The sequence below is a fragment of the Prionailurus bengalensis genome, chromosome B2 (assembly GCF_016509475.1).
Source record: "Prionailurus bengalensis isolate Pbe53 chromosome B2, Fcat_Pben_1.1_paternal_pri, whole genome shotgun sequence".
Taxonomy (NCBI): domain Eukaryota; kingdom Metazoa; phylum Chordata; class Mammalia; order Carnivora; family Felidae; genus Prionailurus; species Prionailurus bengalensis.
The window spans coordinates 39,545,836-39,571,589 of record NC_057349.1 but is presented as its reverse complement, the minus strand read 5'-3'; the positions used below and the strand labels follow the sequence as shown (position 1 = coordinate 39,571,589).

The 25,754-nt window shown below is 48.9% G+C and overlaps 3 protein-coding genes across 6 annotated transcripts in view; 1 reads left to right on the top strand and 2 right to left on the bottom strand.

The window, feature by feature from the left end:
* Positions 1–14,065, top strand: part of USP49 (ubiquitin specific peptidase 49) — a 93,058-nt gene extending 78,993 nt beyond the window's left edge. For all 3 annotated transcript variants that reach the window (XM_043591378.1, XM_043591380.1, XM_043591379.1), the window contains exons 4-8: positions 1,536–2,901; positions 4,213–4,417; positions 8,837–8,945; positions 9,444–9,649; positions 10,820–14,065. In XM_043591378.1, coding sequence (XP_043447313.1) covers positions 1,564–2,901; positions 4,213–4,417; positions 8,837–8,945; positions 9,444–9,649; positions 10,820–11,010 — 2,049 coding nt within the window. In that variant the 5' untranslated portion in view covers positions 1,536–1,563 and the 3' untranslated portion in view covers positions 11,011–14,065. The remainder of the gene's footprint in view (positions 1–1,535; positions 2,902–4,212; positions 4,418–8,836; positions 8,946–9,443; positions 9,650–10,819) is intronic.
* Positions 14,066–17,405: 3,340 nt separating this feature from the next.
* On the bottom strand, positions 17,406–18,806 carry TOMM6 (translocase of outer mitochondrial membrane 6). The gene is made up of 3 exons (XM_043591391.1): positions 18,564–18,806; positions 17,959–18,063; positions 17,406–17,729 (listed from the first exon to the last, which is right to left on the bottom strand). Exons 1-2 carry the CDS (start codon positions 18,689–18,691, stop codon positions 17,967–17,969), a joined length of 225 nt encoding a protein of 74 aa, XP_043447326.1. The 5' UTR covers positions 18,692–18,806; the 3' UTR covers positions 17,406–17,729; positions 17,959–17,966.
* A 464-nt stretch (positions 18,807–19,270) lies between these two features.
* Positions 19,271–25,069, bottom strand: PRICKLE4 (prickle planar cell polarity protein 4). 2 transcript variants are annotated; one of them, XM_043591383.1, is made up of 7 exons: positions 24,985–25,069; positions 22,936–23,079; positions 22,300–22,407; positions 21,441–21,578; positions 20,956–21,159; positions 20,155–20,344; positions 19,271–19,636 (listed from the first exon to the last, which is right to left on the bottom strand). In XM_043591383.1, the coding sequence occupies exons 2-7, from the start codon at positions 23,065–23,067 to the stop codon at positions 19,278–19,280; spliced, it is 1,131 nt and encodes a 376-aa protein (XP_043447318.1). In that variant the 5' UTR covers positions 23,068–23,079; positions 24,985–25,069; the 3' UTR covers positions 19,271–19,277. The 2 variants fall into 2 exon arrangements, with proteins under 2 accessions (XP_043447318.1, XP_043447317.1); XM_043591382.1 differs by having other exon boundaries at positions 22,936–25,064.
* Between the last annotated feature and the right edge of the window lie 685 nt (positions 25,070–25,754).

Sequence of the window (25,754 nt, the reverse complement as noted above, 5' to 3'; positions counted from 1 at the left end):
TTTTTTTTTTTTTTCTTTTTGCTTGGTAGTTTGGTTAAACCAGTAGCCACTCCATCACTTGTCCTAAGAGATCTAATTCGGTACTTACATATACTTTTAGTAACGAAAGTAAAAGTTTTCCCACCGTTTCTACAAGATGTACATGTTCTTTTCACATTGTCTTAGTCCCTCAGGGTTGCTATAACAAAAATACCATGACTCGGTGGCTTATAAACAGCAAATGTTTCTCTTAGTTTGAAGGCTGGGATGTCCCAAGATCATGGCACCAGATTCCATGTCTGGTAAGGACTTCCTGATTCACGGCCATAAGACTGGCTTTTCACTGTGTCCTCACGTGGGTGAGGGGTGAGGGAACTGTTTTATAAGGACACTAAAATCCCATTCGTGAAGGCTCATTCCATGAGGGTCAACCCATTCATGACCTGATCATCTCCCAAAGGCCCTGCCTCCTAATACCATCACCTTGGGCAAGGGGCATTTTAGCACATGAATGGGGGTTACACAAACATTCAGACCATAGTGGACATATAAAATGTTATTTAGATCGGGGTGCCTTGCTGGATCAGTCGGTAGAGCATGTGACTCTTGATCTAGGGGTTGTGAGTTTGAGCACCATGCTGGGTGTAGAGCCTACTACAAAAAAAAAAAAAAAAGTTATTTAGATTCAGACTCACAGACTATCTCCTTAGCCAGGTTCTTTGGACCCAAGAAAAGAAAAATGGCACCTTAGGGACACCTGGGTGGCTAAGTCAGTTATGCATCCAACTTCAGCTTAGGTCATGATCTCAAGGTTCATGAGTTCAAGCCTCGTGTCAGGCTCTGTGCTGACAGCTCGGAGCCTGGAGCCTGCTTCAGATTCTGTGTCTCCCTCACTCTCTGCCCCTCCCCTGCTCACACTCTGTTTCTCTCTCTCTCAAAAATAAACATTAAAAATTTTTAAAGAAAAATGGCACCTTGTACTGTAGAGGACTTTCTCTTTCTTACCTTTACCTGTCCTGTTACCTCTATTTTGAAATACATTGAAACTGACCTAAGATTGCCTTTACATTTGAGGGTCTTCATCTCTCACTGGTATTTGAAACATTATGTCTCTCCTCTCCTGTCCCTTTGTCCATACAACTAGGATCTTGATCAGTACAAGATACAGAGGACATGATCAGTTCAGAGATGGTTCAGAATACAAGTTTCTTTCCCCTGGTGGCCAGTTGGGTGCAATGTGAATGAACTAAGGGTAATGACATTACCTAAGGAATACAAATCAGCCTCACGTAAAAATTAGCTGATATTCGGGAATTTATACAAGCTTAGAAAATGTAAAGATTCGACTTAGTGCCAAGCCCTCCCCCCAAGACAGTATTTTATTTCTTAACTTCCTTCCAAAGGAACCAATTTTGAATTGAAAACTAGTGAGCATTGAGTTGAAAACGGCGGTTGCAAGCCTTTTTCTAGGAAAAGATTTTGCTGAAAGCTCTCTCTCTCTCTCTCTCTCTCTCTCTCTCTCTCTCTCTCTCTTTTCTGGGGCTCTGTCGTGCCAGGTTGAAAGACTGGAGCCTTCTATAAGACATGGATAGATGCAAACATGTCGGGCGGTTGCGGCTCGCCCAGGACCACTCCATCCTGAACCCGCAGAAGTGGTGCTGCAGGGAGTGCGCCACCACCGAGTCGGTGTGGGCTTGTCTCAAGTGCTCCCACGTGGCCTGCGGCCGCTACATCGAGGATCACGCCCTTAAACACTTTGAGGAGACTGGGCACCCGCTAGCTATGGAGGTCCGAGATCTGTACGTGTTCTGTTACCTGTGCAAGGACTATGTGCTCAACGATAACCCCGAGGGGGACCTGAAGCTGCTCAGAAGCTCCCTCCTGGCGGTCAGGGGCCAGAAGCAGGACCCGCCGCTGAGGCGCGGCCGGACGCTGCGGTCCATGGCCTCGGGCGAGGACGCCGTCCCGCCGCAGCGCGCTCCTCAGGGACAGCCGCAGATGCTCACGGCTCTGTGGTACCGGCGCCAGCGCCTGCTGGCCAAGACGCTGCGGCTCTGGTTCGAGAAGAGCTCCCGCGGCCAGGCGAAGCTGGAGCAGCGGCGGCAGGAGGAGGCGCTGGAACGCAAGAAGGAGGAGGCGCGGCAGCGGCGGCGCGAGGTGAAGCGGCGGCTGCTGGAGGAGCTGGCCAGCGCCCCTCCGCGCAAGAGCGCGCGCCTGCTGCTGCACGCGCCCCGCGCCGCCGCCCCGCGCCCCGCCCCGCCGCGCGCGCCCGCCGGGGGCCGCCCCCAGCCGCGCCGCGCGCCCGCCATAGCGCCGGGCGTCACGGGCCTGCGCAACCTGGGCAACACCTGCTACATGAACTCCATCCTGCAGGTGCTTAGCCACCTCCAGAAGTTCCGCGAGTGTTTTCTGAACCTCGACCCTTCCCAGACCCAACAACTGTTTCCCAAGGCCCCCAACGGGAAGGCTCCGCTCTCGGGCAGGCCGGCCGGCAGCTCGGCCACCGAGCTGTCGGCCAGGAGCGACCGGGCTGAGTCGTGCGAGCGGGAGGGCCTCTGCTTCAACGGCGGGGCCTCCATCAGCAGGAGCCTAGAACTCATCCAGAACAAGGAACCGAGCTCGAAGCACATTTCCCTCTGTCACGAATTGCACACCCTCTTCCGTGTCATGTGGTCCGGCAAGTGGGCCCTGGTGTCACCCTTTGCCATGCTTCACTCCGTTTGGAGCCTGATCCCCGCCTTCCGGGGCTACGACCAGCAGGACGCGCAGGAATTCCTCTGTGAGCTGTTGCACAAAGTGCAGCAAGAGCTCGAGTCCGAGGGCACCACGCGCCGGATCCTCATCCCCTTCTCCCAGAGGAAGCTCACCAAACAGGTCTTAAAGGTGGTGAACACCATATTCCACGGGCAGCTACTCAGTCAGGTAGGTTGGCCCACCCTGACCCCTACACTGCCCATCGCACTGCAGGGAGGCTGGCTGGTTAGAGTTTGGGCTTCCTGTGAGTGCCTCCCACAGGTTATCTGGGCGGACTAGGGTAGCCAACATTTGCTGTAATTATGCATAATGGAGGGTGGCCATTGTACCTTTCATTGTGCTGTACGTTGTGTTGGCCTCGTTGGGGAACTTGCCTCCTCTTTCTGGGCAGGTTTTTGGTTGAATTTGCCATATCGTTTCATTTTCAGTGAATGTCTTCAAGCTTTAATGACAATATAGGTAATATCATCTCATTGTTATAATTAAGTACCCATTGTTGGCATGCCATCCCTAGATCAGTTTCAGGAAACTGAACAGGTTGCCTATAACCCTGGTTCCACCCTAGTTTGAAAGAGCATTCTTCCTTCCAGGACATGCTTTACATAAAAGGAAGGGAGGTGGCTAGGAGGATGCCCAAGGCCTAAGAAAGCTTCCCTCCTGTTCCTCATTACCTCTTCTTTTCTGGATTGTTAGCATGTAGGGACATAAGCCAAGACTCATAGATAGAACTTTGTGCAGAAAGAATTTTTAGAGTTAAAAAACTGGACAACTTAAGAGATTGAGGTGAAACTTCTACATTATGCTACTGAAGTTTGTGTCTTGGTGTTTACAGTTTTAAAAGAGTGATGAATGGAATGGAAGAGAAGGTTTATTTAGGCTTTTTTTTAGTATGTGAAAGGGGAAGTATTTACGGGCACTTCCTCTACACCCTGAGGGTCCACAGGAAGAAAGGTGCATCAGGAAGGTTATGGGGGAGAGGAGGTCTAATAAGGTACCCTGAGGCTCTTTGAATACAAGGATCTGTGTAGGGATACTGCAAGAAACAAAGGCAAAAAAGAGAGGCAAGTTGGAGTGGGTGGAAGGAGCAAAGTCTGGATGAAGAAGTGAGGATGAGAGAAGCAGACAGGAATCTGCCAATTATCTCAGACCGATCTGTGAATATTCCCATGATAACTATTGGTCTGTACTACCATAGCATTGAATGGTAGAGCATGCTTTGGGAGAAGAGAAGAGAGAAAGGGGAAGGTAATAACCTGTGCTGTGTAGTTTATCAGTTCCAGCTAGCGTCATAGTTAGCAATGTATACCAGAAGTAATATGCTCTAATGCTCTTAAAGTTATTATTTTAGTATTACAGTAAAAGATTTTTTTGAAAACTACACTTAGTTTTGGTAGGTTATGTGTTTTCTGTAAATCGAGCAAAAGTGTATGTGGGAAGCATGGAGATTATATAACCTGTGAATCAATCTTTTCATTCTAGGTCACATGTGTATCATGCAATTACAAATCCAATACCATTGAGCCCTTTTGGGATTTGTCCCTGGAATTCCCTGAACGGTATCACTGCATAGAAAAGGGGTTGGTCCCTTTGAATCAGACTGAGTGCCTGCTCACTGAGATGCTGGCCAAGTTCACAGAGACAGAGGCCCTGGAAGGGAGAATCTACGCTTGTGACCAGTGTAACAGTGAGTGCTGGGAGGTGGAAGTGGAGGGGGAGAGGTGGGTGTGCACCTGAAATATCAATTTAAGATGCTGCTTTTGCCCTTTTCGTTAAAAGTAACAATGATAATTCTGAGTGGTTTTAAAGCATCTTTTAAAGACTTTTTTTCCTCCCATTTTCCTGAAAACAAGCATGTTGACGTCGTATGTTAAAAAACAAAACAAAACCTAGGTGTTGGGCTTCCTTTGACTCCTGCTGTGATTGACATTAGTTGTTATCTTGGGAGGCATTGAAAGGATCCTGAAATGGGGACTCTAAGAATGTTAGTACTTGCTTCCTAGTGCTACAAGGGTCCTACTTAAATTCATGAATATAGATTTGACAGTTCTTATTTCATCTAAAGTCAGGTGGCATAGCCTGTGTGAGGGTTACGGTATCAGAAATGTGTATTTTTGTACCGAATTTGTAGATTTCAAGTCTGTCAGAATTGATGCTAAAGATTGGTAGGAGACCAAGAAAGCAAGTCGTAAGGTGCATCAGCTTCATGGTTACTTTCTGCATTTGTTTTCACATGCCTTCACATGCCATGCATTTGGGGAAGTGGGGGAAGGAGGTCATAAAGTATCTCTGCCATGGCTCTAATTTAAAGTGGAACTCTTTCCATGTAGTTACGTAGACATCTGACGCAGACCTCCTCCTGTCTTGCCACACTAACACTCAATGCTTTTGCTAACCCAGCACATACAGAGGGAATACAGAGCAAACTTGGAAACTCATGTTTGGGTTTTTTGGCATGTCAAGATTTGGAAGCTAAAATTAATGGATTGTGTACATATCTTGAAATCAATTTGCAGCCATAAAATAATTTGGACTACAAGTTTTGGGAACCACAATCTTATGATGACCCTTCTTAGTATGTTTGCATATCGTCTTTAAAATAGTAAATAGTGGGGGGCGCCTGGGTGGCGCAGTCGGTTGGGCGTCCGACTTCAGCCAGGTCACGATCTCGCGGTCCGTGAGTTCGAGCCCCGCGTCGGGCTCTGGGCTGATGGCTCAGAGCCTGGAGCCTGTTTCCAGTTCTGTGTCTCCCTCTCTCTCTGCCCCTCGCCCGTTCATGCTCTGTCTCTCTCTGTCCCAAAAATAAATAAACGTTAAAATAGTAAATAGTGGGAAACATGTTGCCCTTGAAGAATCAGAACAAAAATCAAAAGTCATACTTGATATAATTTTGCCACTTATTTTTTTTTTAACATTTATTTATTTTGAGAGAGAGAGAGAACACATGAGCAGCAGAGGGGCAGAGAGAGAGGATGAGAGAGAACCCAAGCAGGTTCTGCGCTGTCAGCACAGAGCCTGACATGGGACTCGGTCCCACGAACCATGAGATCATGACTTAAATGGAAATCAAGAATCAGACATTTAACCAACTGGGCCACCCAGGTGCCCCCATTTTGCCATTTTAGAATGCTGTACTTGGTTGACTATAGAGTCACCTGCCCTGTTCCTCATTGAGATATAAAGATAGTGACCTAAATTATCTTATTAAGAGCAGTATCTATTTGGTTTTCTTTTTTTTTTTTTTTAATGTCTATTTTTGAGAGAGAGAGTGTAGCAGGGAGGGGCAGACAGAGGGAGACAGAATCTGAAGCAGGCTCCAGCCTCCGAGATGTCAGTACAGAGCCCCATGCGGGGCTCAAACCCACGAACCACGAGATCATGACCCGCGCCTAAGTTGGACACGCAACTGACTAAGCCACCCAGGTGCTCCCTATTTGGTTTTCTTAAGATAGTGGTTCTTAAAGCTTCTTACTTGTAAGGAACAGACGGATGTTAAAAGCTGAACTTCATCATTCTCAGACATGATAGATTAGGTAAGAAATATTTTGTATTTATTTTTGCAAGAAAGGCATGTTTTTCTGGTTGCCAGATGTGCCAATTTCCAGGATTTCTCTAGGCGAGTTCAAATAGGGAAGGGAATCTATGGCGAAAGTACAAGATGTATTTTTGTTGTTTGTGAAGTTTCAAAACTATCAGTCTTCTCGCTCTCTATGTGGCCAGCTTAATCAAATGGAGACAGAACTGATCAATCTCCGTTGAATCAGTCATTTCTTTTTCTTTGTGAATTTCATTTTAGGGAAACAAAGCCAGTTTCTATATTGTGTTCATCTTAGCTCACATACTCCCTCTACTGAGAGTGGCAGTCACTGCCAGGGTTCCCAGGCAGAGCTGCAATAATTTTTGAAAATCTGCTGGTGAATCAGAATGTAAAATAAGGCCAGGCCCCTCTTTGGATTCTTTCTGTTCATGCCCCTACATGTCATGACCACCAGCCCTAGTCAAAGGTCCTATGGCACGCTCATTCTGCTGCAGTCTGCTGTGAAACCAGCAGCTTCACATCCTGTTGTCACAGGAAGCTCTGTGAAGCGTCGTCTGGCTGTGATCTGCTACCTTTCATGAATGGTATAGGTACAACTTAGAATCAGATGTCAGGCTCTTCAGACATTGAGACCATGATAGCTCAAAAACAATTAGCAGGCACCACAGTGGACCACTAATTTTATATTCCCATCCATGCACCAGTCTAGTTAATATAATAACTGAGTGGTTGTCTATAAGTGGTTTCAGAGAAGGCTTCTGATGGAAATTAAGAGAACTTTACTTCCGTGGTTTATTTGATGTGATGTATTATTTTTTTAACATTTGTTTTATTTTTTGAGACAGAACACGAGTGGGGCAGGGGCAGAGAGAGAGGGAGACACAGAATGTGAAGCAGGCTCCAGGCTCTGAGCTGTCAGCACAGAGCCTGACACAGGGCTCGAACTCACAAACCGTGAGACCATGACTTGAGCTGAAGTCGGACACTTAACTGACTGAGCCACCCAGGTGCCCCTATTTGATGTAATTTAGAAATGCATTCTCCTCGGGGCACCTGGGTAATTCAGTCAGTTGGGCATCTGACTTTGGCTCAGTTTCTGACTTCAAGCCCCACGCTGGGCTCACTGCTGTCAGACTGTCAGCACAGAGTCCACTTTGGATCCTCTGTCCTGCTCTCTTTGCCCCTCCCCCACTTGCACTCTCCCCAAAATAAATAAATATTAGGAAAAAAAAAAAAAAAAAGAAATGCATTCTCCTCACAATTCAGTAGCTTCAGAAACAAAATTAGAGTCTGAGCACTGGTTCTGCTTTGGACTGGATGAATTTGGCCAGCCTGTCCACCTTGTCCTACATGTCCAGCAATGTGCTTATCCAAGAAAATGTTTCAAAAACTAGGTATAGCATAAAACTATAAAACCAGCAGTTTCTTTTCTAAATGTTTATATATGCCACAAACAAATCATGCTGAAAAAAAGAATCTGTTAAAATATTCTGTCCTGGGATGCCTGGGTGGCTCAGTCAGTTGAGCATCCAACTTCGGCTCAGGTCGTGATCTCATGGCTTTGAGTTCGAGCCCCGCGTCAGGTTCTGTGCAGACAGCTCAGAGCCTGGAGCTGCTTTGGATTTTGTGTCTCCCTCTCTCTCTGCCCCTCCGCCACTCACACTCTGTCTCTCTCAAAGATAAATAAACATAAATAAACAAATAAATATTCTGTCCTTTGGTAATCCTGTATCATCTTACGTTTTTCCTAAGCCTGAAATACATGCATTATTCCCCATTTCACAGGAGAGAAAACGGAAGATAGAGTTTTGAATGGCATAAAACCAGCTGTGAGCAGGAAACAGAATTAGACCTACCTGAGGAAAACAAAAACCTTTAAAAATTACATTTTGGTGCATCCTAATTTAAGTTATAAGCCCATATATAAAGGCAAAGAACCCCAACATATGCATCTATTCTGTGTGCCTATTGTTGCAGTGACCTTCCATTATATTCCATTAATGAATATATGGTATCAGGAGTATACCACCCTAAACCTGTATCAGTTTTGGAGGTTGCTGATGCAAAATCTTAGAAGTGGATATATCAGGATTAGGTTTGTTTTTCAGTCAACTGAAACAATAATGACTTGAAACAAGTTTTAGTTGTTTGTTTGTTTGTTTTTTCTGTTATGTAAAAAGAAGTCTGAAGAATATTCAGGGGCCAGCATGGCAGCTGCATGGTCACTTGGGACCCAAGCTCCTTCCACCTTTCAACTTGACTAGGGTTTCCATCCCCGAGGTTACCTGTTGGTCCAAGAGCAGTTTGGGCAGTTGCAGTCATCCCAAGGGTGCCACACAATCATCCCTTTCATCTCTGGCAGAACTGCCGTGGCCACACCAGGCAGGCACAGGAGGCTGGGTTATGCAGTCTTACAGAGGGCCACATTGCTGTCCCAAATGAAACTGAGGTTCAAATACTGAGAGATAAGGAGAATGCATATTGAGTGGCAAGTCATTATCTCTGCCATAGCTAGGAAAGAATGAGACTCCTCACAATCTGTGTCTTCTACCTTCCCAAACCATATAGGCAAACGACGAAAATCCAATCCAAAACCCCTTGTTCTGAGTGAAGCTAGAAAGCAGTTAATGATCTACAGACTACCTCAGGTCCTCCGGCTGCACCTTAAAAGATTCAGGTGAGCTTGCTCTGGGGCCTTCCGGGTGGCTGTGAGCTGTGGGGATAGCTGCTTCAAAGGCTTTGGTATTGGGAGGGGAAGCCTGTTCCCTAGAGACCTTGCACTTTTCTGTGGCGATTAAATGTTGGAACTGGGGACAGGGCTTTAGCCCTTACAGCCCTGCTTAACCAGCTAGCCTGCACTGGGTGTCCATGCTTAAAGATTTTTTAGCCTCCCTTGGGCTTACATAGAGTCATCTTCAGAATCTAGCATGATATAATCTGGAAAAAAAAAAAAAGGCAGGCAGTAAATGACAACAAGGTTATTTTAGGGATTTCTAGTTTCAGAGTACATCATGGAACATTCACAGGAAATATATGTGGATACTGATCACTGTTTTATTGATGCAAAAACCAAATCTGGAAGGTTAAGTTTTCTCATTTCTCTTGTTTTACCTTCCTCTGCCTATGATAGCATATGCTATTTTTTACTAGTAAGAAATTTATGTCTATGTTTTAGGTGGTCTGGCCGTAATCATCGAGAGAAGATTGGGGTCCATGTCGTCTTTGACCAGGTATTAAACATGGAACCTTACTGCTGCAGGGACATGCTCTCCTCTCTTGACAAAGAGACCTTTGCCTATGATCTCTCCGCAGTGGTCATGCATCACGGGAAAGGGTTTGGCTCAGGACACTACACAGCCTATTGCTACAACACAGAGGGAGGTGCGTGCGCTTTACTCTGTGGGGTGGGGGACACGGAAGAGGGTTGGTTTGTCCACATTCCATCACTTTCCTTTTATTTCATCTTTAGAGGGATATTGCATACATTAAAATCCAGTGGAAAAAATTACGAAAGTTGGATTCAAATTTTGGATATATCACCAAGTGACAACATAAGATTGCCCTAAGAATTGACAGGAACTGACACATGTAAAAGTACTTAGCATGGTCCCTAGCACATAATGCTCAATTAATGTTAGATGTTCTATTATTTTTTTAAAAATTATTTTTAATGTTTATTTATTTTTGAGAGAGAGAGAGAGAGAGAGAGAGCGAGACACAGAATTCAAAGCAGGTTCCAGGCTCTGAGCTGTCAGCACAGAGCCTGACACAGGGCTCGAACTCACAAACTGTGAGATCATGACCTGAGCCGAAGTCGGATGCTTAATCGACTGAGCCACCCAGACACCCCTGGACATTCTATTATTAATGCTTCTGCAGACCTGTTTCCTTCGTGGTTATGCAGAAATGCTATGGCTTACCTAACCTCATGGAGCTAATGTATGAATCTCATTAGCCCCAGCTCATAATAAAGCTGAAGACATTTAAAGAGTGCTTACTATATCCTTACCATGGGAGGTGTGGGGATACAAGGGCTCTCCCAAGGAGCTTTCAGTCCTCGTACCCAGAGCACAGTCTCCCAGGTATTGTACTGAGGCACATGGGCTGCGGACGTGTTTTCAGTAATTAACCCCTTAGCCCTTGAGGCAGCCAGAGTAAAATAACTTTTTATTGCTTCTAAATTTTCCTTTTATCGCTCCTCCATTTGCATTTCACTTCTCCTCCTCCTCCTCCTCTTCCCATCTCTTAGCCCCTAGTCTTCAGTCTGTTTTTGTAGAGGCCCTAACAGACAATGGAAAAGCCTGAATAAAAGTAGGACAAAAATTACAGTCAGTCAATATTGTTAGTATTGTGGTGGGGTTTGATGGGGTTAAAGCCAGTGGCTGCAGGGAAGTCTGTTGGTTTCATTTACCTGTCTTTCCCCACCACCAACAATCGGGTTGGCTCTATTCAGAACTCCTCTGTCCCTTTCTTCATCTCCTGGTTTTGCCTGCTAACTGGAAATACAAGTTGGATAGTCATTTTCTCTCTTTCTTTCCTTTGGTTTCCTAGGTTTTTGGGTCCACTGCAATGACTCAAAGCTGAATGTATGCAGTGTCGAGGAAGTGTGCAAAACTCAAGCCTACATCCTTTTTTACACTCAAAGAACAGTTCAGGGCAATGCAAGAATTTCAGAAACCCAACTCCAAGCTCAGGTGCAGCCCAGCAACAACGATGAGGGCAGACCACGGACCTTCCCCTGAATGGGAGGCATGTATCAAGGACTGGCTTGCTTTTAAACTGTTGGTATTCATACATCTTTCCTCTTATAGGAAATAAGGTTTAGTGCAGGAACAGATTGCTAGGTTTGCCTCACTGGGACTACAGCAGAAGGTGCCAGGTGACTTCCTATCCTATCCTAAAATCTGTAGTCACCTTTCTTTTGAATGGATTTGGGAATTCCCTCTTTGATAAATCAAAAGGAGTAACTTCTATGAAGATTCTTTCATCAGTTGCTTCTGAATATAGAGGATCTGGGTGGAGGAAAGAGGGAGAAAATTGATCATATGCAGCGAGGAGAGCAGCCATGTTTTCTTTCCATTCTGTGACCCCCACTAATCAGGACCTCCTGCAACGCCAGAGGAACCCTCCTGTTGTGAGGAGCCCAGGACAGAGCACATGAGGTGGGGCCCTGGGCTGGCAGCTTGCTGGATGAGATTGGTTCCAGGGCAGGAGGTGAATAATAAGGATTTGTTCCTACAAAGGAAGTAACCATCAGGGGTTCAAAACATGCAGACTTCCTTTTTTAGAGGATAGCAGTGGAAGAGTGGAATGAGATGCATAGAGCAAATTTCCCCCATGCAGAATGGGAGATTTTTCCAGTGACCGACCCTCCCTGGCTGCCACTGCTGCTGTCACTTAATCATTCCACATCTTCTGAGACTGGTGTGAACAACCCTCTATTCTAAAGAAGGAGCAGTTCATATGGGGAAGCAATACATTGTCCCTGACATGTTCTTTCTTGCATGCTGAGCCTAAGGGCATTCCTGGCTACCCAGTTCTGTAGCACATCCCTGGTTCAGGTGTAGGGCAAGCACATGGTTTGGTTTAAATTGGTGTTTAGGTCAGTTGTCTGAGGCTTTCTCAGAACTCAGTTGAGGAGAGAGGGAGGGATAGCCGGTGGTCCAGGCCGTATCTGAATGCCTGTCACCTGCCCTCACCTCCATGCAGCATGCAGCTTTTCTTAGCCTGCAGCTTCTTTCTGGCACCTAGAGGGCTAGAACATTTTTGTTCAACACAAGGTTTGGGAATTTCTGCTTGCCTAGGGCTAAGGAATCTGCCCCCATAGGTCCGAACAGTTCACTGCTGCTGGCCCTGGCCTATTTCCTCCTAAATCTGATAATCCCTACTGTTTCTTTATCTGACTACACTCAATTCATCAGAGAAAAAAAGAGTGCCCTGTCCTTAAGTGCTAGTAAAATACATCTTTGTTTTTATACTGGATCAGTTTCTAAGTGGAATGATGGAAACCCTCCACCCCATCAGGCACCACTGAATTTCCCTTCTCAATCCTTCAGTTAGACTCACCAGTAAAAGTGAACGTAAACCAGAAGTCTCATCGTGGGGGCTGCTGAAGTCTGCCTCAACCTGTCATTATGAATGCTCATCTTTTGACTGAGTGTATCATACGAACATTTCAATTCAGGTAGGAATACAGTTGTCACTTGAAGGAAGCAGATGTGGAGGGAGTTTGGGGAAGGGTGGGAGGTTGGGACAAGAGAGGGTAAAGAATGAGGGTCGTAGCTTAGGGGTGTTGGTGAGCCCCATTTCCAGAGCAGGTCTGTAGCATTTGCTGTTGACCTCTTTTGAGATGAACTCTCCCGTAGGACCTGACAGACAGCACTGAGACATGGAGGAAATTCAGACAGAAAATGGCTCACCCTGATAAGGGGGAGCGACTATATATTTTAAATTAAACTTGCTTTTTCCAACACTGTGAGGTTTCTGTAATATTTAGCTTTTATTTGGAAGCGATAGCGTATGGCATTTTTTATGCTGTTTGGTTTATATTGTCTACTGCAGGCTTTTTTGTATAAGCTTGGCCCAGGGCTCACCCTCTCCTGGACACTGTTTTAAAGTGTCACAGCTGCCCTTGCTGCCAGAGGCTCTGATGTAAAGGTATACTCTCTAGATCCACGTTTTTTAAGTTGGCAGGATTGGTGAAGACTTTTTTGTGGCAATGGAAAAGCCCATTAACTCAAAAAAAGAGAGAGAGAGTAAGAAGGAAAGGAAAATATAAATTGTGCCTCATCTTTCTTTGAATGCTGTACTTATTATTCTAGAAAAAGAGAACTTACAAATGGAAAAGAACTAATAGAGCAGCTACTTCATCCCTCAGGCTGTCTAGGGGGAAATACTTCAGAAAAATGAACATTTAATGGAAAATTAAAAGATCTTCAAACTTAATTTTTAAAAATAGTTTTATACCAAATATTTATAAGAATTATTAAGCAGATTTAAGGATTTTGTAAAATAAGTGCTTAACTTAGCTGAGCACCCACATATCAAATTAATAAAATGGTTTAAAGGGAGTTGGACCAGAAACCACTAGAGTCCTCGCTGAGCTGCAAACTCTCGAAGGTGCCCCTGCAGTCACAGACACCTCAGGTACCCAGAGGCAGCAGCACTAGACGCTGTTGAGAAGTTAGTATTTATGGAGATTTTTATTAAAGAGTTCCCTGCTGCATAAGCCGATGGCTATTGTGAGGGAAGTGTCCCTTTGCCTTTAATTTATTTGCATATTGGAAGTAGATGGATTTCTTAGTTGCATGTTACTTTAAATCGAAACATTCTAAAGAGAAGAAAATAAGAACCAGGTAGAAGTTGACTAGATGCTGCCAAATCAAACCCAAGATCTCCTAACTGAACCTTACGGGCCTGCTTCTCCCAGGCAAGTAGTTAGAGTCCCGTTCCAGGAACCCTTTGTAGTTGGCTGGTGTGTTTACTTTCTGCTGTAGCCAGCCAAGATGAATGCACCCTGGCCCTCAAAAAGGATCTTTACCTCAATCTAGCTTGACCCTCATCCTTGTGGTTGCCTCGGAGATGAGCATCCATGCTAGTGTTAAAAAAAAAAAAAAAAAAAAAAAAAAAAAAATTAGGAATGCCCTCAACAGCCAGGAACTGAAGCTCTTACTAAATGGCAGGCAGAGCTCTTGCCAGCTTTGATCCAGTCCCCTCTCGGGCTGAGGGGGGCAGTGCCACACTGTAAAGAATTTCCAGATGTCTCTTAAAATGTCATGAATAAAATTAGAAACTGTAGAAGTGTTAATGTGTCCTATGGACTCAATAGCAGAGTTTATTTTTGGTTTTAATGGCAAGGCTTCTAGCGTCAATGATTGTACAAGTTCCCTTCTCTGGCTGTGCTTCCAGTTCCATCCCAGTGCAAGAACTAGTGAAGTGGGTTGGCCTGGCAGTGGGGCATGGCCCTAACCAGGCCCCAGAAGCCTGAGAGAGGTCGACAGTAGGACAGAATGAAAACTTGGTTGGGTGTGGGGGGTGGGATGTGGGTGGGCAGGCAGGGAGGGGGAAATGGAGTTTGTTCTACTTATTGATAAAGCTTTGTGAACTAATTTTATACAATTCATAACATTTGGTGCCTTGTACCCAGTTATGGTTTGCATGGGATTGAAAAGATTAAGTAAGGGAAAGGATGCCTCCGTATCATTTTAAGTGGCAAATGGGTCTGTACAGTGTAAAGGACAGTTGGTATCAGACTTTGTAAAAGCATTTCATTTCATGTGTGTAAAAGATAATTATTACCAGCAAATTCTGAAATTTTACTGTAATGTCCAAAATCTTTGGATTTGTCACTATTCATCAAATGGCTGCTTTCCAAGGCAGACTATGTCCTCTATTCTTTTTCACCACTCCTTTTATGTTCCAAACATTAACTCGGGCCTTTTCGGGTAGGCTGGGAGTGCTACCTCTTCCTAAACATATACTATATACCCTTGCCGGGTTATACCTTATAAGTGGAAGGGTTGCCTTCCAGCTGGTTGGGAGAGCACAAATGTTCAGAAAGGGCCTTTTTTTCTAATGCTGGGCAACTTAGGGTAGAAGTCAAACAAAAATGATTCCTCCTGAGGTATTACTTTCATTAGTTCTGAAGTTCTTTTGCACAAAATTTCAGGAAGCAGTGTAGAACACAACCTCCTATATGTGAACCTTGAGACTGTAAGGCAAGCCAGTGCACTGTGTAATATGCAAAAGAGAAGGCTCAAAGAACCTGTCCCAGCCACCCCCGCCCCAGCCCCTTTCCTGGCAGGTGCTGACTAGAATGGTGCTGAGTGGCTGTGGAAGGGGAGAAGACCCAGTCTGCTCACCTGCAGGGCTGTTTATAGCCTGTTCCTTTTACTCTGACCTTAAGGTTTCCAATGAGCTCATGAGACTTCACCAAAGGGTGTTTAGAAAGCTCACCACTTGAAGCACATTTGATAACTGGTTCCCTCAGCCTAATTACTGGCCTAATTAGGTGAGGAGGTTGTACCTTTGGAGCAAAATCTCCCATGGCAACTTAGTTTTGTTTTTTTTTTTTACCGGGTAAGTATGCACCTCCCTGGTGGTGGTTCCTTTTTTTCAAGTCAGCACTAAAACTAAAAAGCGCCTTCTAAATATGACTGTGAGTTTAGTTTTGTATCTTCCACCTTTAACCATTCTCTTGGTCTAGGGCTTTGACTTGAACCAAGTGTTACTTTATTCTTTCAACCCACACATTGCTCTAAATACACCATAGCCACTAGGGCATTAAGGCAAATGGTCATTTTTGTGGACTCTTTCCTTACTTCTGCTGGCATGTTTCCATTTAAAATCTAAATAGGTAGTAGAAGAGATTTTCATAGTACTGTTAACCAGCCAGGGCTGAATATCACGTCACCGATGTAAAATGGACTTCCCTTGGGGAGGGTGTTGTGTTGGAATGGTAAAAGCCAGCATTTTCATTTACAAAATTAATGACTGTTCATCAAAATTTTGGGAAATTGTAGACTTGAGAGCTTTACTTGCTAAATTCTTAACACTTGAGGAATGAAGCCAGTTTAAATGAAACTTTACCATGCCAGTATTATGGCTTTATAAACTGACTAACAGTAAATGAAGCTATAACATTAAATTTTGAGTGAAATGTGAATTATGCTTTTGGAAGCTGCCATGTCATCATTGCTGGATTTTTCTTTTCAACTTTAAAAAACCTTTTAAAATAGACTTTTCAGTTGTGAGTAGGATCGGGTTGCCGACTTCAAGGATCTGTTTCCTATCAATGAAGGACAGGAGGTGCTGGTATTTGTCTTAGTGGTCTGATACAGATATGAATGGGCTTAGAATCTATGCTATGGCTTAAAAGTTTCCTTCCTGGTCACCATTTGGGAGGTGATGGCTTCAAACCTAAGCCTTGGTCTCATGTATATGACCCTTCCTCATCTTAACACCCAGTAAGTTACAAAACTATCAAATCATCTGTGGTCCCAGTATAGATAGATTCTTAGAGAGTGAGGGCTTCGTGGTAAGCTAGCCACAGGCCTGAATTCACAGCTCAAACTCTTCCCTAACAGGTGGGACCTACCCGATCAATACAAGAGAATGGTGCTTTTTAAAATACATATACAATCTAATTATCAATCAGATTTCTTAATGAGATTTATGCCGGTAGGGTCAAGAAGGACTGTTTTGTCCTATTGACCTTTTGTGAACAGATTGCTCGACATCTGTCAACTCTAACAATTAGGCCACTGTGGTGCATTCATACTGACCTCCCTTTCCAATTCATGTCCTTTAATCCCATACTAGTTCCACAGGAGACTTGGCATGGAAAAGCAGGATTTTTAAAAATGCCTAGTAGATGGGGTGCCTGGCTGGCTCAGTTGGAAGATCATGTGACTTCACTTCTGATCTCAGGATTGTGAATTTGAGCCCCATGTTGGGTGTACAGACTACTTAAATAAACTTTAAAAATAAAGTAATAAGGATAAAAATACCTAGAATAAATCAAGTAGAAAAAAATGGCCATGGGGAACTTGTCTCTATTTCCACATCTTTCTGAGCCTACATGAGTCTTTTCCATGCCAGTTCCTTTCATATTCCATTTCCAAAGAACTCCAAACTCCTGGACAGTGGGACTACCATGACTTTTAGGGTCAGAAAACATTTCCTTGGGAAGAAAGCAGCTTCCTCAAGCAGTTTCTTTAGTGCCCACTGCCCAGGCTTGCTTACACCTTGCCTCCACCTGCACATCACTGCCCTCTTTCTACCAACAAATCCCACTCTATTACAGCAACAATGCCCCCTTGGTGCCTGGAAAACCCACCTGGTGCACTAAAATGCTATGCAACACCAAATGGCTTCTTCCTCTAGTTCTGCTCAAAAATGGAAATTCCTCAAAAATAAGTTTCCTCTTATGTTCACATCAAGTACAATGGCTACAGTTTCCTTTTTTTTTTTTTTTTTCAATATGAAGCAAACCACCTCTGTTACAATCCATGTTTGAGGCTTGTTCCTGTCTCTTTTGAGTGTGAAATATAAATCATGTTTTTATGATTTTTGTAAATCTTGACTTTTTACACCTTGTTTTTGTAAGCCGAAGTTTCTTATTAAAAGAATAAAATGATTTGTCTTTGCGTGCAGTCTTTATTCCAAATATTTGTTAAAATACCATTAGGTTATTCCTCAGGACAAGAGCAAAAATCACCCCCTGCAGAAACTTTGGACCTATGTACAGAACTTTATAGAACAGAGGACAACACTTTGGCTGAAGCCTGACTGCTGACCAGAGAATGGAGTTCTGAGTGGGCTCAACGAAGAAAAGGCAATCGGGAAGGGAAGGTGCCCATCTGAATGAAACTTCAACTTCCATCAGGGAAAGTCTTGTGATGGTCAAAGATTGGAGGCTGTTTTTGGAAGGTTCGAGTACAGCACAGGGGGTTCCATGTGTCTGCAATCAGACGACAGGACAACGGGTGGCATTAGAAATGTAAAAGCCTGAAGGGAAATTAGGAAGAGACTCAAAATTTCTTGCAATGTCTGTAAACATATTTAACTAGGAGTAGCCAAGGGCCTTATGTCAAGTCTCTCTCCTTCATTTTATAAACAGAAGATAAAAATTATTGCTTCTCTCTGCCTTTAGGGCTCCTAGACACGCAGAACAGTAGTTAACTGCTTACCTATTTGGCTATACCCCTGGCTGAGGGGCCATTAGATCAATGTCACTCAAATTCCTGGCCAGCCAAACGCCTGCAGCAAAAAGTCCCAAATTGAGGATCAAGTTCCTGGAAAAAGAATATTTGATTAACCTTATGCTGAGTCACTTGTCTTTAATGAAACATACCACGAGTAACCACCCTGGAAAAACCTCCCGGGAGCACAAAGACTGTTCTAGAACTGCAGGAAGGTAGATCTTTAGGAAGGCAGGTTGCCCACGACCCACGTGGTTACTTGCTTGGCAGTCGTTCCTGTGTCTAACGAGATCAAATGCAAAAGCCAATTAAACACTCGCCCAGGGCTGAAAAGCCTGTGCGCTGGCACCTCTTCTTCCCGGGTCCCCCTGGTCAGGGTGAGATTCTGTAGACAGCCCAGTAACTGAAAAGATCGCTTCTGCCGCACGGGAACTCTCCCAGTCAAGGACCTCTCCAAAGCACAGCCAGAGTCACTGCGAGGCCAAAACGCTGGCAAATGTAAAGGCGCCAGGTTGGGCGAAGATGGGAAGTATGGGAGGTGTGTATAGGGGAGCGGAGGGCCAGAAAGGGACAAGTTCCCGGGCTTCGGTTACCTCCGGAAATCGTTCCTGTCGGTGGCGAAGCGGTAGACGCCCCGAAGCCAATCTCCCACGTTGTCCGGAATTTCGGGAGTTTCATTCGCCGCGACCGGGGCGCTCACGCCGACCCCACTGGAAGCCATAGTAGTACCCTCGGGATCCACAAGGCCTCGCCCGACGCACGGTGTCGGCGCCGGAGGATACGCAACTTCCGGTCTCGCACTTCCGCCGGCTACGGACCGGCAGGGGGCGCAGCTGCTCCAGAGAGGTCGGGCGTCCGGGTGGGAGAACTCCCGGGCTGCGCGTCCCCGAGCTCCTCAAGGGGAGGAGCGCGGCCTGGCACTACAGTCGCCTGGACGCGTCCCGCCTCTGGCTCCCTCTTGGCCTTCAGCTGGCCAATCTGTCACTGCCACACGTGGTCTCTGAATGATCACTTCATTGGCTCAGGAAGATGATGAGGATGGGGCTGTCCCAGCCTGTGGGGGTGGGGATAGGGGTTAGCTCAGCAGGGGATGCGTAGCTTTGGGGGGTGGGGTTCCCCAAGAAAGTCTCCATCAGAAGTCATAGAATACGCAGGCTTAAGAGGGAGCACTCCAAGTTTGTGGTCTCGCCGCCTCTCCCAGGCGTGCCCTTGACTGCGTTCAGTCTAGGATTTTTATAGGGGGAGGAGAGCCTCGTTCTCCCACCTCACAGATCACACACCCCCTCCCCCGTCTCCGGGCTGCGCCACTAGCAAATGGTGCAGTGCTTCCTGGAGGTGTCGCTGTCCCCAGCTTGGAGGCTTCTGGGGGTCTTCCAGGGCCCGGGAAGACGCTGGCCTAAGAAAAAGCCTTCGGGTTCCGAGTCAGAAGAAGAGGAGCAGGTGGAGCAGGCATCGAGGGGCGTCTCCAGGCGGCCCTGCTCCCGCCCTGTGGGTGCCTCCACCTTGTGCCCCGTTCGACGCTGCTGCCTTGGACTGGATCCAAGCAGCTCCCTCTGGGTTTCCAGACTGGAGCGGGAGGCAGCGACGAGAAGGGCAGCTCGGGAGACCGTAGCGGCATCCAGCGGGGTGCGGTCCCTTTCTTCAACTCTGTCAACACCCGCCTCCCCTGTTCCGGGCCGGGTCAGAAACGCCCATCTCAGAGTCCCGACTCTCCAGCTCCGGGATCAGAGAGGGGCGGGCCCCAGAAGCCAGTCCCCGTTGGGGCCCGGCCCCCCCCCCCCGCCCCGCCCCGCCCCGCCCCCGAGCCGTGCGCGCCGCCGCCGCGGACACGACTTCTCTATCGGGCTCCCCCGCCCCTCCCCGCCGCCGCCCACCAGAGGGCGACCGCGTCCCCAGTCCGGGAGTGAGTCCCGCGCCGCAGCCCCAACGGTGGCGCGGGGTGGGTTCGGGAGGCCCTTGGAGCGCTCCGGCCAGGGACGCGCGGTGAGAGCTGCGGGCCCCGAGGCTCGGGTCGGGGCGGGGGGGTGCGGTGGGGGGGACGGGGGCGCTGCTGGAGGGATGGGACGGCGTGGGACCGGGGCGAGGGTCCCAGTCCGGGAGAATCCCCTCCTCAGCCCAGCCCAAGCCGCTGCCCCCTTCCCCTTTGATCTGCACTTTCTCCTCCCTTACCGGGGGACGCCCTACCTTCCAGTGTCTGGGCCCGGCTCGAGCCGGAAACCGAATAGCGACTCTCAAAGCAGCTGGGGCAGCAGGGGCCGCCCCCCGGCAGGGCATAAAGTCCCCCGCCCAAGGGCCCGGCGCAGTCCTGACAGCAGAAGTGGTTCTCGTGCCAGCGCCGTCCCTCCGCCTCGGTGCAGCGCCGGGAGAAGATCAGCTGGGAGAGGGAGGGAGAGCAGTTCATTCATTCATTCGTTCATCCACTAGCTCATTCATTCACCCAATAACCACGCCTTATACCCAGTTAACGCTAAAGCACGTCGTCTACAGACATCCCATCTGATCTACTCCACCACTCTCGGATGCAGGGAGGGCTGATTGGCCTAGCCAGGATCCCGCTAGCAGGTGGCACAGCCTGAAGAAGTGCGACCCTGGTCGCTTGGACTCCCAACCCAGGGTTCCACTCTGCCTCATATACTGACAGTATGGCAGTTCCTCGCCTGATCAGGCACAGCACTGGGCACCAGGAAAGCTGAGATGAACGTCTGTCCGACACTCCCTGCTCCGGAGAAATTCTTAGTCCACGAAAATCTGGGGGACTCTGCTTGCGGTCGGGGAGGGTACAAGACAAGTCCCCATGCCCAAAGCTCAAGCGAGAACACAGGGAACACAGAAGTCCCAGGCTGGTTCTGAGTTCTCCATTCCTGAGTGCTGGAAGAGGTGTCCCCTTACATCCTGCCATCCTGCCACGTTGGACCCTAGGCAACCCTCCCAGTTCTCCCCCAGCGCCACCCCCCCCCCCCCCCCCCCCGCCTTCGGGGGCTGTACCTGGTCACAAGCCGGGCAGCGCGGCCGCAGCAGCTCTGCGTGATGGCGGCCGCAGTAAAGACTCCCGTCGTGGTAGAAGTAGATGAGGTTTATCAGGGCCTGGCCGCAGGCCTGGCAGGCAAAGCAAGCCCGGTGCCAGTAGCGCCGCTCCCCTGCCCGGGCTGCGAACACTCCGTACTCCCCTGGCCTCAGCCGCTCCCTGCACTGCCGGGCGCGGATGCTCAGCTGCCCAGAGGCCGCATCATGCTCCTAGCTTCCCTCCTGGCGCTTCCATCCCACCCCCCACCGAACTGTTCTCCCCCCCCACCCCTGGCAAGCCCACCTCCACTGCAGGCGCCACTGGAGAACCCCTAAACTTGGCTTCTCTTTTTCCTCAAGTTTTCCAAGCTGTCCATCCCCCCTTTTCCCACCCGAGTCCCTAGAGCTAGCCCCTTCTGCAGAAGTGAGAGGGCAAAGGGGAATGGGGGGGGGGGGACACCACGTACCTTCTCGCAGGTGTGTTCTGGCAGCTCGGGAGGTACCAGGAGGGCCACCCCCTGTCCCAGGGCCTCCCGCCTCCTCTGAGCACAGAAGAGCCGCAGCTCTGCCAGCTCATCCTCCCCAAGGGCCAGGCAGTAGCGCTCCTGCAAAAACAGGCCTCCACTGTGAGTGGGAGAGCCCCCAGCAGGCAAGACTGAAGTTCAATTGGAGAGAGAAGGCTTAGCCGCTTAGCCGGGTCAGAGGAAGGTTTTAGAACCTCCAGGAGGTGCAGAAGATAACAGCACAGAAGGACATTGAGAAGGAGAGGGAAAGAGGGAAGAGAGTTGGAAATAAGTCTACATCAGTCTCACTTTCCCCCAGGAATGGCCACCACTCAGGTCCTGACAGCCCACAGCACTGAGCCCTGTCACCACATATTTAGATCCTTGCCCCCCAGTGAGCTGTAGCTCACTATCGCTTTCTGTTGTGTTTTTCCAATGTATTCCACATTTCTCCTGTCTTGCCTCCCCAAGTGAACTGTAAGCCTTTAGTCTGGGCGCACACAGGGCCTTAATAAATACTTAACCATACTTTCTACATTTGTACATTCCATTATCGGTTTCAAAAGTCGTTCATGTCCATTTTCTCATTTGCTCCTCAACTAAGCATTGTAAGCAGAGGGGATGCTATCTCCTCCCCCCGTCCCCCCGCCCCCCCCTCCCCTGCCCCGTGTGGACTTGGAAACTCGGGCTGGGGCTGGAGTGGGATGGCTTCTTCAATTACTAGCGTAGCTAGGCCCTAGATCCGTGTCCTCTGGCTTCTGGCCCCACAGTAAATAAAGAGAGGGAAGTGAGAAAGAGGGATGCTGGGGAGAGGGAGACCCACGTCGCTGTCCTGTGGAGGCAGCTGCTGCAGGAGGATCCGAAGCCCAGGCTGGTTGGGGGCCCAGTTGGTGTCCAAGCCAGGAAGCCCCAAGCTCAGAATTTCAGGGTCCTGAGGAGATGCGGCAGGAGAGGGGTGGTTGGGTTTGCCTTCCTCTTCTTTCCTCCTCTCCTCACTGCCACCCCTTCTCCAATCTGGAACAACTTCCAAGCACCCCCTCCTTCAAGATCAAGACAAGGACAGGTGGTCTGCTCCTGCATTTGTGCTCTGATGGAGGCAGGTTGGGGAGGCCCCGCTCCCCCCCCAAATGGTATCCTTTCTTATGCTTTAAGTCACCCCTTTTACTCCTTAGGGCCAAAGCCTAGAGTCTGCCCGGACAGCACAGACCCCCTAGAGGAAGTAATGTGTATTCATGTGAAGAAGTTCACATGTATTCATGTGAAGAATGTGAAGGTGGTGGACCCCTATATCCTGACGCAAGGGGGCTGTAGAGACAAGGATTATCCTTGCAAAGAGAAGAGGGCCACTGGAGGTTGGGCAGAAAGGCTAACATCCTTCCAGGTGGTGGAAAGGGGAGGAGGTCAGTCTGTAGGATGGAGAACATGTTGGGGCCAGAGGGAAGGGCAGGGCTCCTACTACCTGCTCAGAAGTTTCCTCAGGATCCTCCTTGGGCAAGTGGCCTGGGTCAGTGTCTGAGTCGGCTGGCGGACCTAGCTCCCAAGGGGTGAGGCTCTCCCCTCGGTGGGGCCAGCCAGAGTTCAGCACTGACATTGGTGAGAAAGTCTGCCCAGAAAACAAGAACACTTCCCATTAATCAGGCCCTTACAACATGCCAGGCAGTGGTAAGTGCTTTGCAGGCATTGTCTCCTTCAGTTCTCCCAATCACCAAGTGAGGTGGGTGGTCTTCTTGACCCCATTTTGCAGATGGCCAAACTGAGGGTCAGAGAGGATAAATGCCGGAGGTCACACAGCTACTAAGTGGCAGAGCCACATCTTGGAAGCCAGGCCTTCTGGCTCCAGAATTTCTGAAGCTCAAACTCTGGGGTCTCCCAAGACCCAGACGTAGGAAAGAGGAGGCCGATCATGGAAAGAGAGGGCATTCTGCCTTTCTAGAGAGCCCCGCCTCCCCAGCCTCAACTCCCACCCTTCCTGACAGTGCACTGAACACCCCAGTGAGCCTGCTTCCTCCGCACTCCCAACACAGGCCCTCCTTTTCCAGCTGTAGGCTCAGGGCAGGTAAAAGGACCACTTCACCAGGAACCCCTTCCCAGCCCCTCCAGCCTGTACCAGCTCTCCCTTCCCTGAGCTCCAGAAGGAAGTACATTCTGCACCCTGAGAGATTTAGTACCTAATGTTTCTCTTTGTGCCCTGTGCCCCTCTCAGTTCCTCATCTAGTCTATAAGCCCGAGGACAAAAGAAAATATTGTGCTTGCGGATTCTACCTAGAGCAGCAATTTCCAGTTGCATCGGATAATTCTAAATACATCTCTTCAGCCCTCCTCTGGGCCAGACCTAGCAGGACCACAGTATCTTGAGGGGTGGGGGTGACTATTGAAGTAGAAAAGGAATGGGCCCTGCCCTCAAGGAGCTCATGGCCCAGTGGGTAAGACAGAGATGAGACCAGGGAGAACGAGGCCAGAGCTCTGGGCAGGTATGTACAATACCCTCCGAAGAAAAATAACCAGAGCAACTTTTCTATGACGTTTTACTCTGTGCGAGGGACTATATTAGCATTTTACATAATATTATGCATCCTCATAACAATCCTATCAGGTAGTTTCTGTTACCCCATTTTCCAGTTGAAACAAAGAAACAAACTGAGGTTAGCCTACCTAAGGTTACATTAGAAAACTAAGGGATATTCTAGGAAGAGGCTGCTTTGGAGATCTGGGATGGATTCTGACTGCAGCTGGGCACAGGAAGGCCTCACCAAATCTCAGTCCTCTTTATAAGACCGAGCTTTGCGGTTGGGAACAAAATTTGGACTATAACAGTTATATTGCTTCCCAGCCCTGCAAGGCACCCCCCCGGCCCCCTTCAGAAGTCCTGCGCCACCCAGCCCTGCTTCCACACCCATCTGCTTCCTTCCTGTTCTGTCCCTCTGGTCCTGTTTCCTGTGGAAAACAGCCAGTGTGGGCTGTTCATACTCAGGGCTAAGAGTAGCCACTAACTCTAACACCAATGCCCCTGCCCCAGGCAGCAAGAGGCCCTTGGGGGAGGGTGCGAACAGGACAGGGGCCATCTGGGATCTCAGAGTGGATTGGGACCCTGTTTTCCGGGTTATAGTATGAAATTGCCCCCCACAGAAACAACACTCAGAAATCAGCCTTCACCCCTCACCCTCCCATACTCCCACCTCCACTCAGCACTGGACCCCGTCTTACTAACATGCTGGATTCCTTCAAGAATTCACGTCCCCTCCTTGGATAAGGGCTGAAACCCCTCTCCCGCCCCTGCGCAGGTGCAACCCGGCTCAAGGGCAGAGCCTGAGCGGCCCCTAGGGACTGGGGAGGTAAAAGGATGGGAAGGTTTTCCGCGGACAACGGAGGGAGAAGTGTCCGATCCCGCCAAGAGTCTTCTCGATAGATCCCCAAAGTTTTTTCTTGGACTTCCCCAGGAGTCAGTTGGGGTCCCCAGTCTGGCTGTTGGGAGTTTAGGGGAAGGAATGGGACTCTGCTGGGGTCTCACCCTCGCTGCGCGCCGGTGTCCGGGCCGTTCTTGACAGACCCCGTCGTCGGGCCTCCACCTAGTCCCCACCCCGAGGCCTCAGCGCCTGCCCCTGCCCACCCCGGGAGTGCAGCCCTTCCTCCCCCCCCCCCCCCCCCCCCCCCCCCCCCCGTCCCCCGCAGTCCCTGCCCGCCCCTCGGGGACTGGTAGAGCCAGTGGCTCGGGAGGGGCCTGGTGATGCAGCCAGAAGGAAAGCATTTGGGGGATCTCATGGTGGAAATTGTGCAGCCTCCACTGCCCCTCTCCCCACTCCCAGGTGTTTAGCGCCGGCACCGCGCCCCCGCGGGCACTGGGCCGACACTAGGGTGCCGTCGTTTTGCCGGGTCTTCTCTCAGTCGCTCCCGGAACACAAAGTCTCTCGGAGCCAGCATGTCCCCACCCCCCCCCCCCGACCCTCCCTCGGGTCTCCTAGCTCCGCCCCTCTCGGTCTGTTCTTATCCCCACCCAGTTGCCTTTCCCGGTCCCCAGCCCCTTTTAGGGATCCTTCGCCTTGCGCTTCTCCCTTCCAACCCTTCAGACCTTTCCCCCATCTTTTTTGTCTCTCCCCTACCCGGGTTCCTTTTCTGATCCCGGGAGTGGAAACCTCTGGGTCCACCTCTGTTTCCCTCTTCAGCCCCGCCCCTCGCCCCGCCCCCGCCCAGGTTCCGCCCTGCCCCCGCGGGGCTAGCTTCGCTGCTGGCCCGGAGCGCCCTCTGGCGTGTGCGCATGCTCCCTGCTCCTGACTGCAAAGT

Bases quoted from the DNA above. Each gene is read 5' to 3' on its own strand.
- TOMM6 (XM_043591391.1), bottom strand. From the start codon at position 18,691: ATGGCTTCCAGTGGGGTCGGCGTGAGCGCCCCGGTCGCGGCGAATGAA. The intron at 18,064-18,563 runs GTAACCGAAGCC...TTCTTTTTCCAG, and splicing joins GACAGGAACGATTTCCGGAG to GAACTTGATCCTCAATTTGG.
- PRICKLE4 (XM_043591383.1), bottom strand. From the start codon at position 23,067: ATGTCAGTGCTGAACTCTGGCTGGCCCCACCGAGGGGAGAGCCTCACC. The intron at 21,160-21,440 runs GTACGTGGTGTC...CGCGCCCGGCAG, and splicing joins CAGAACACACCTGCGAGAAG to TGCAGGGAGCGGCTGAGGCC. The intron at 19,637-20,154 runs GTAGGGCGTCCC...GGCCCGGAACAG, and splicing joins CCGGGCCCAGACACTGGAAG to GGGAGGCGGGTGTTGACAGA.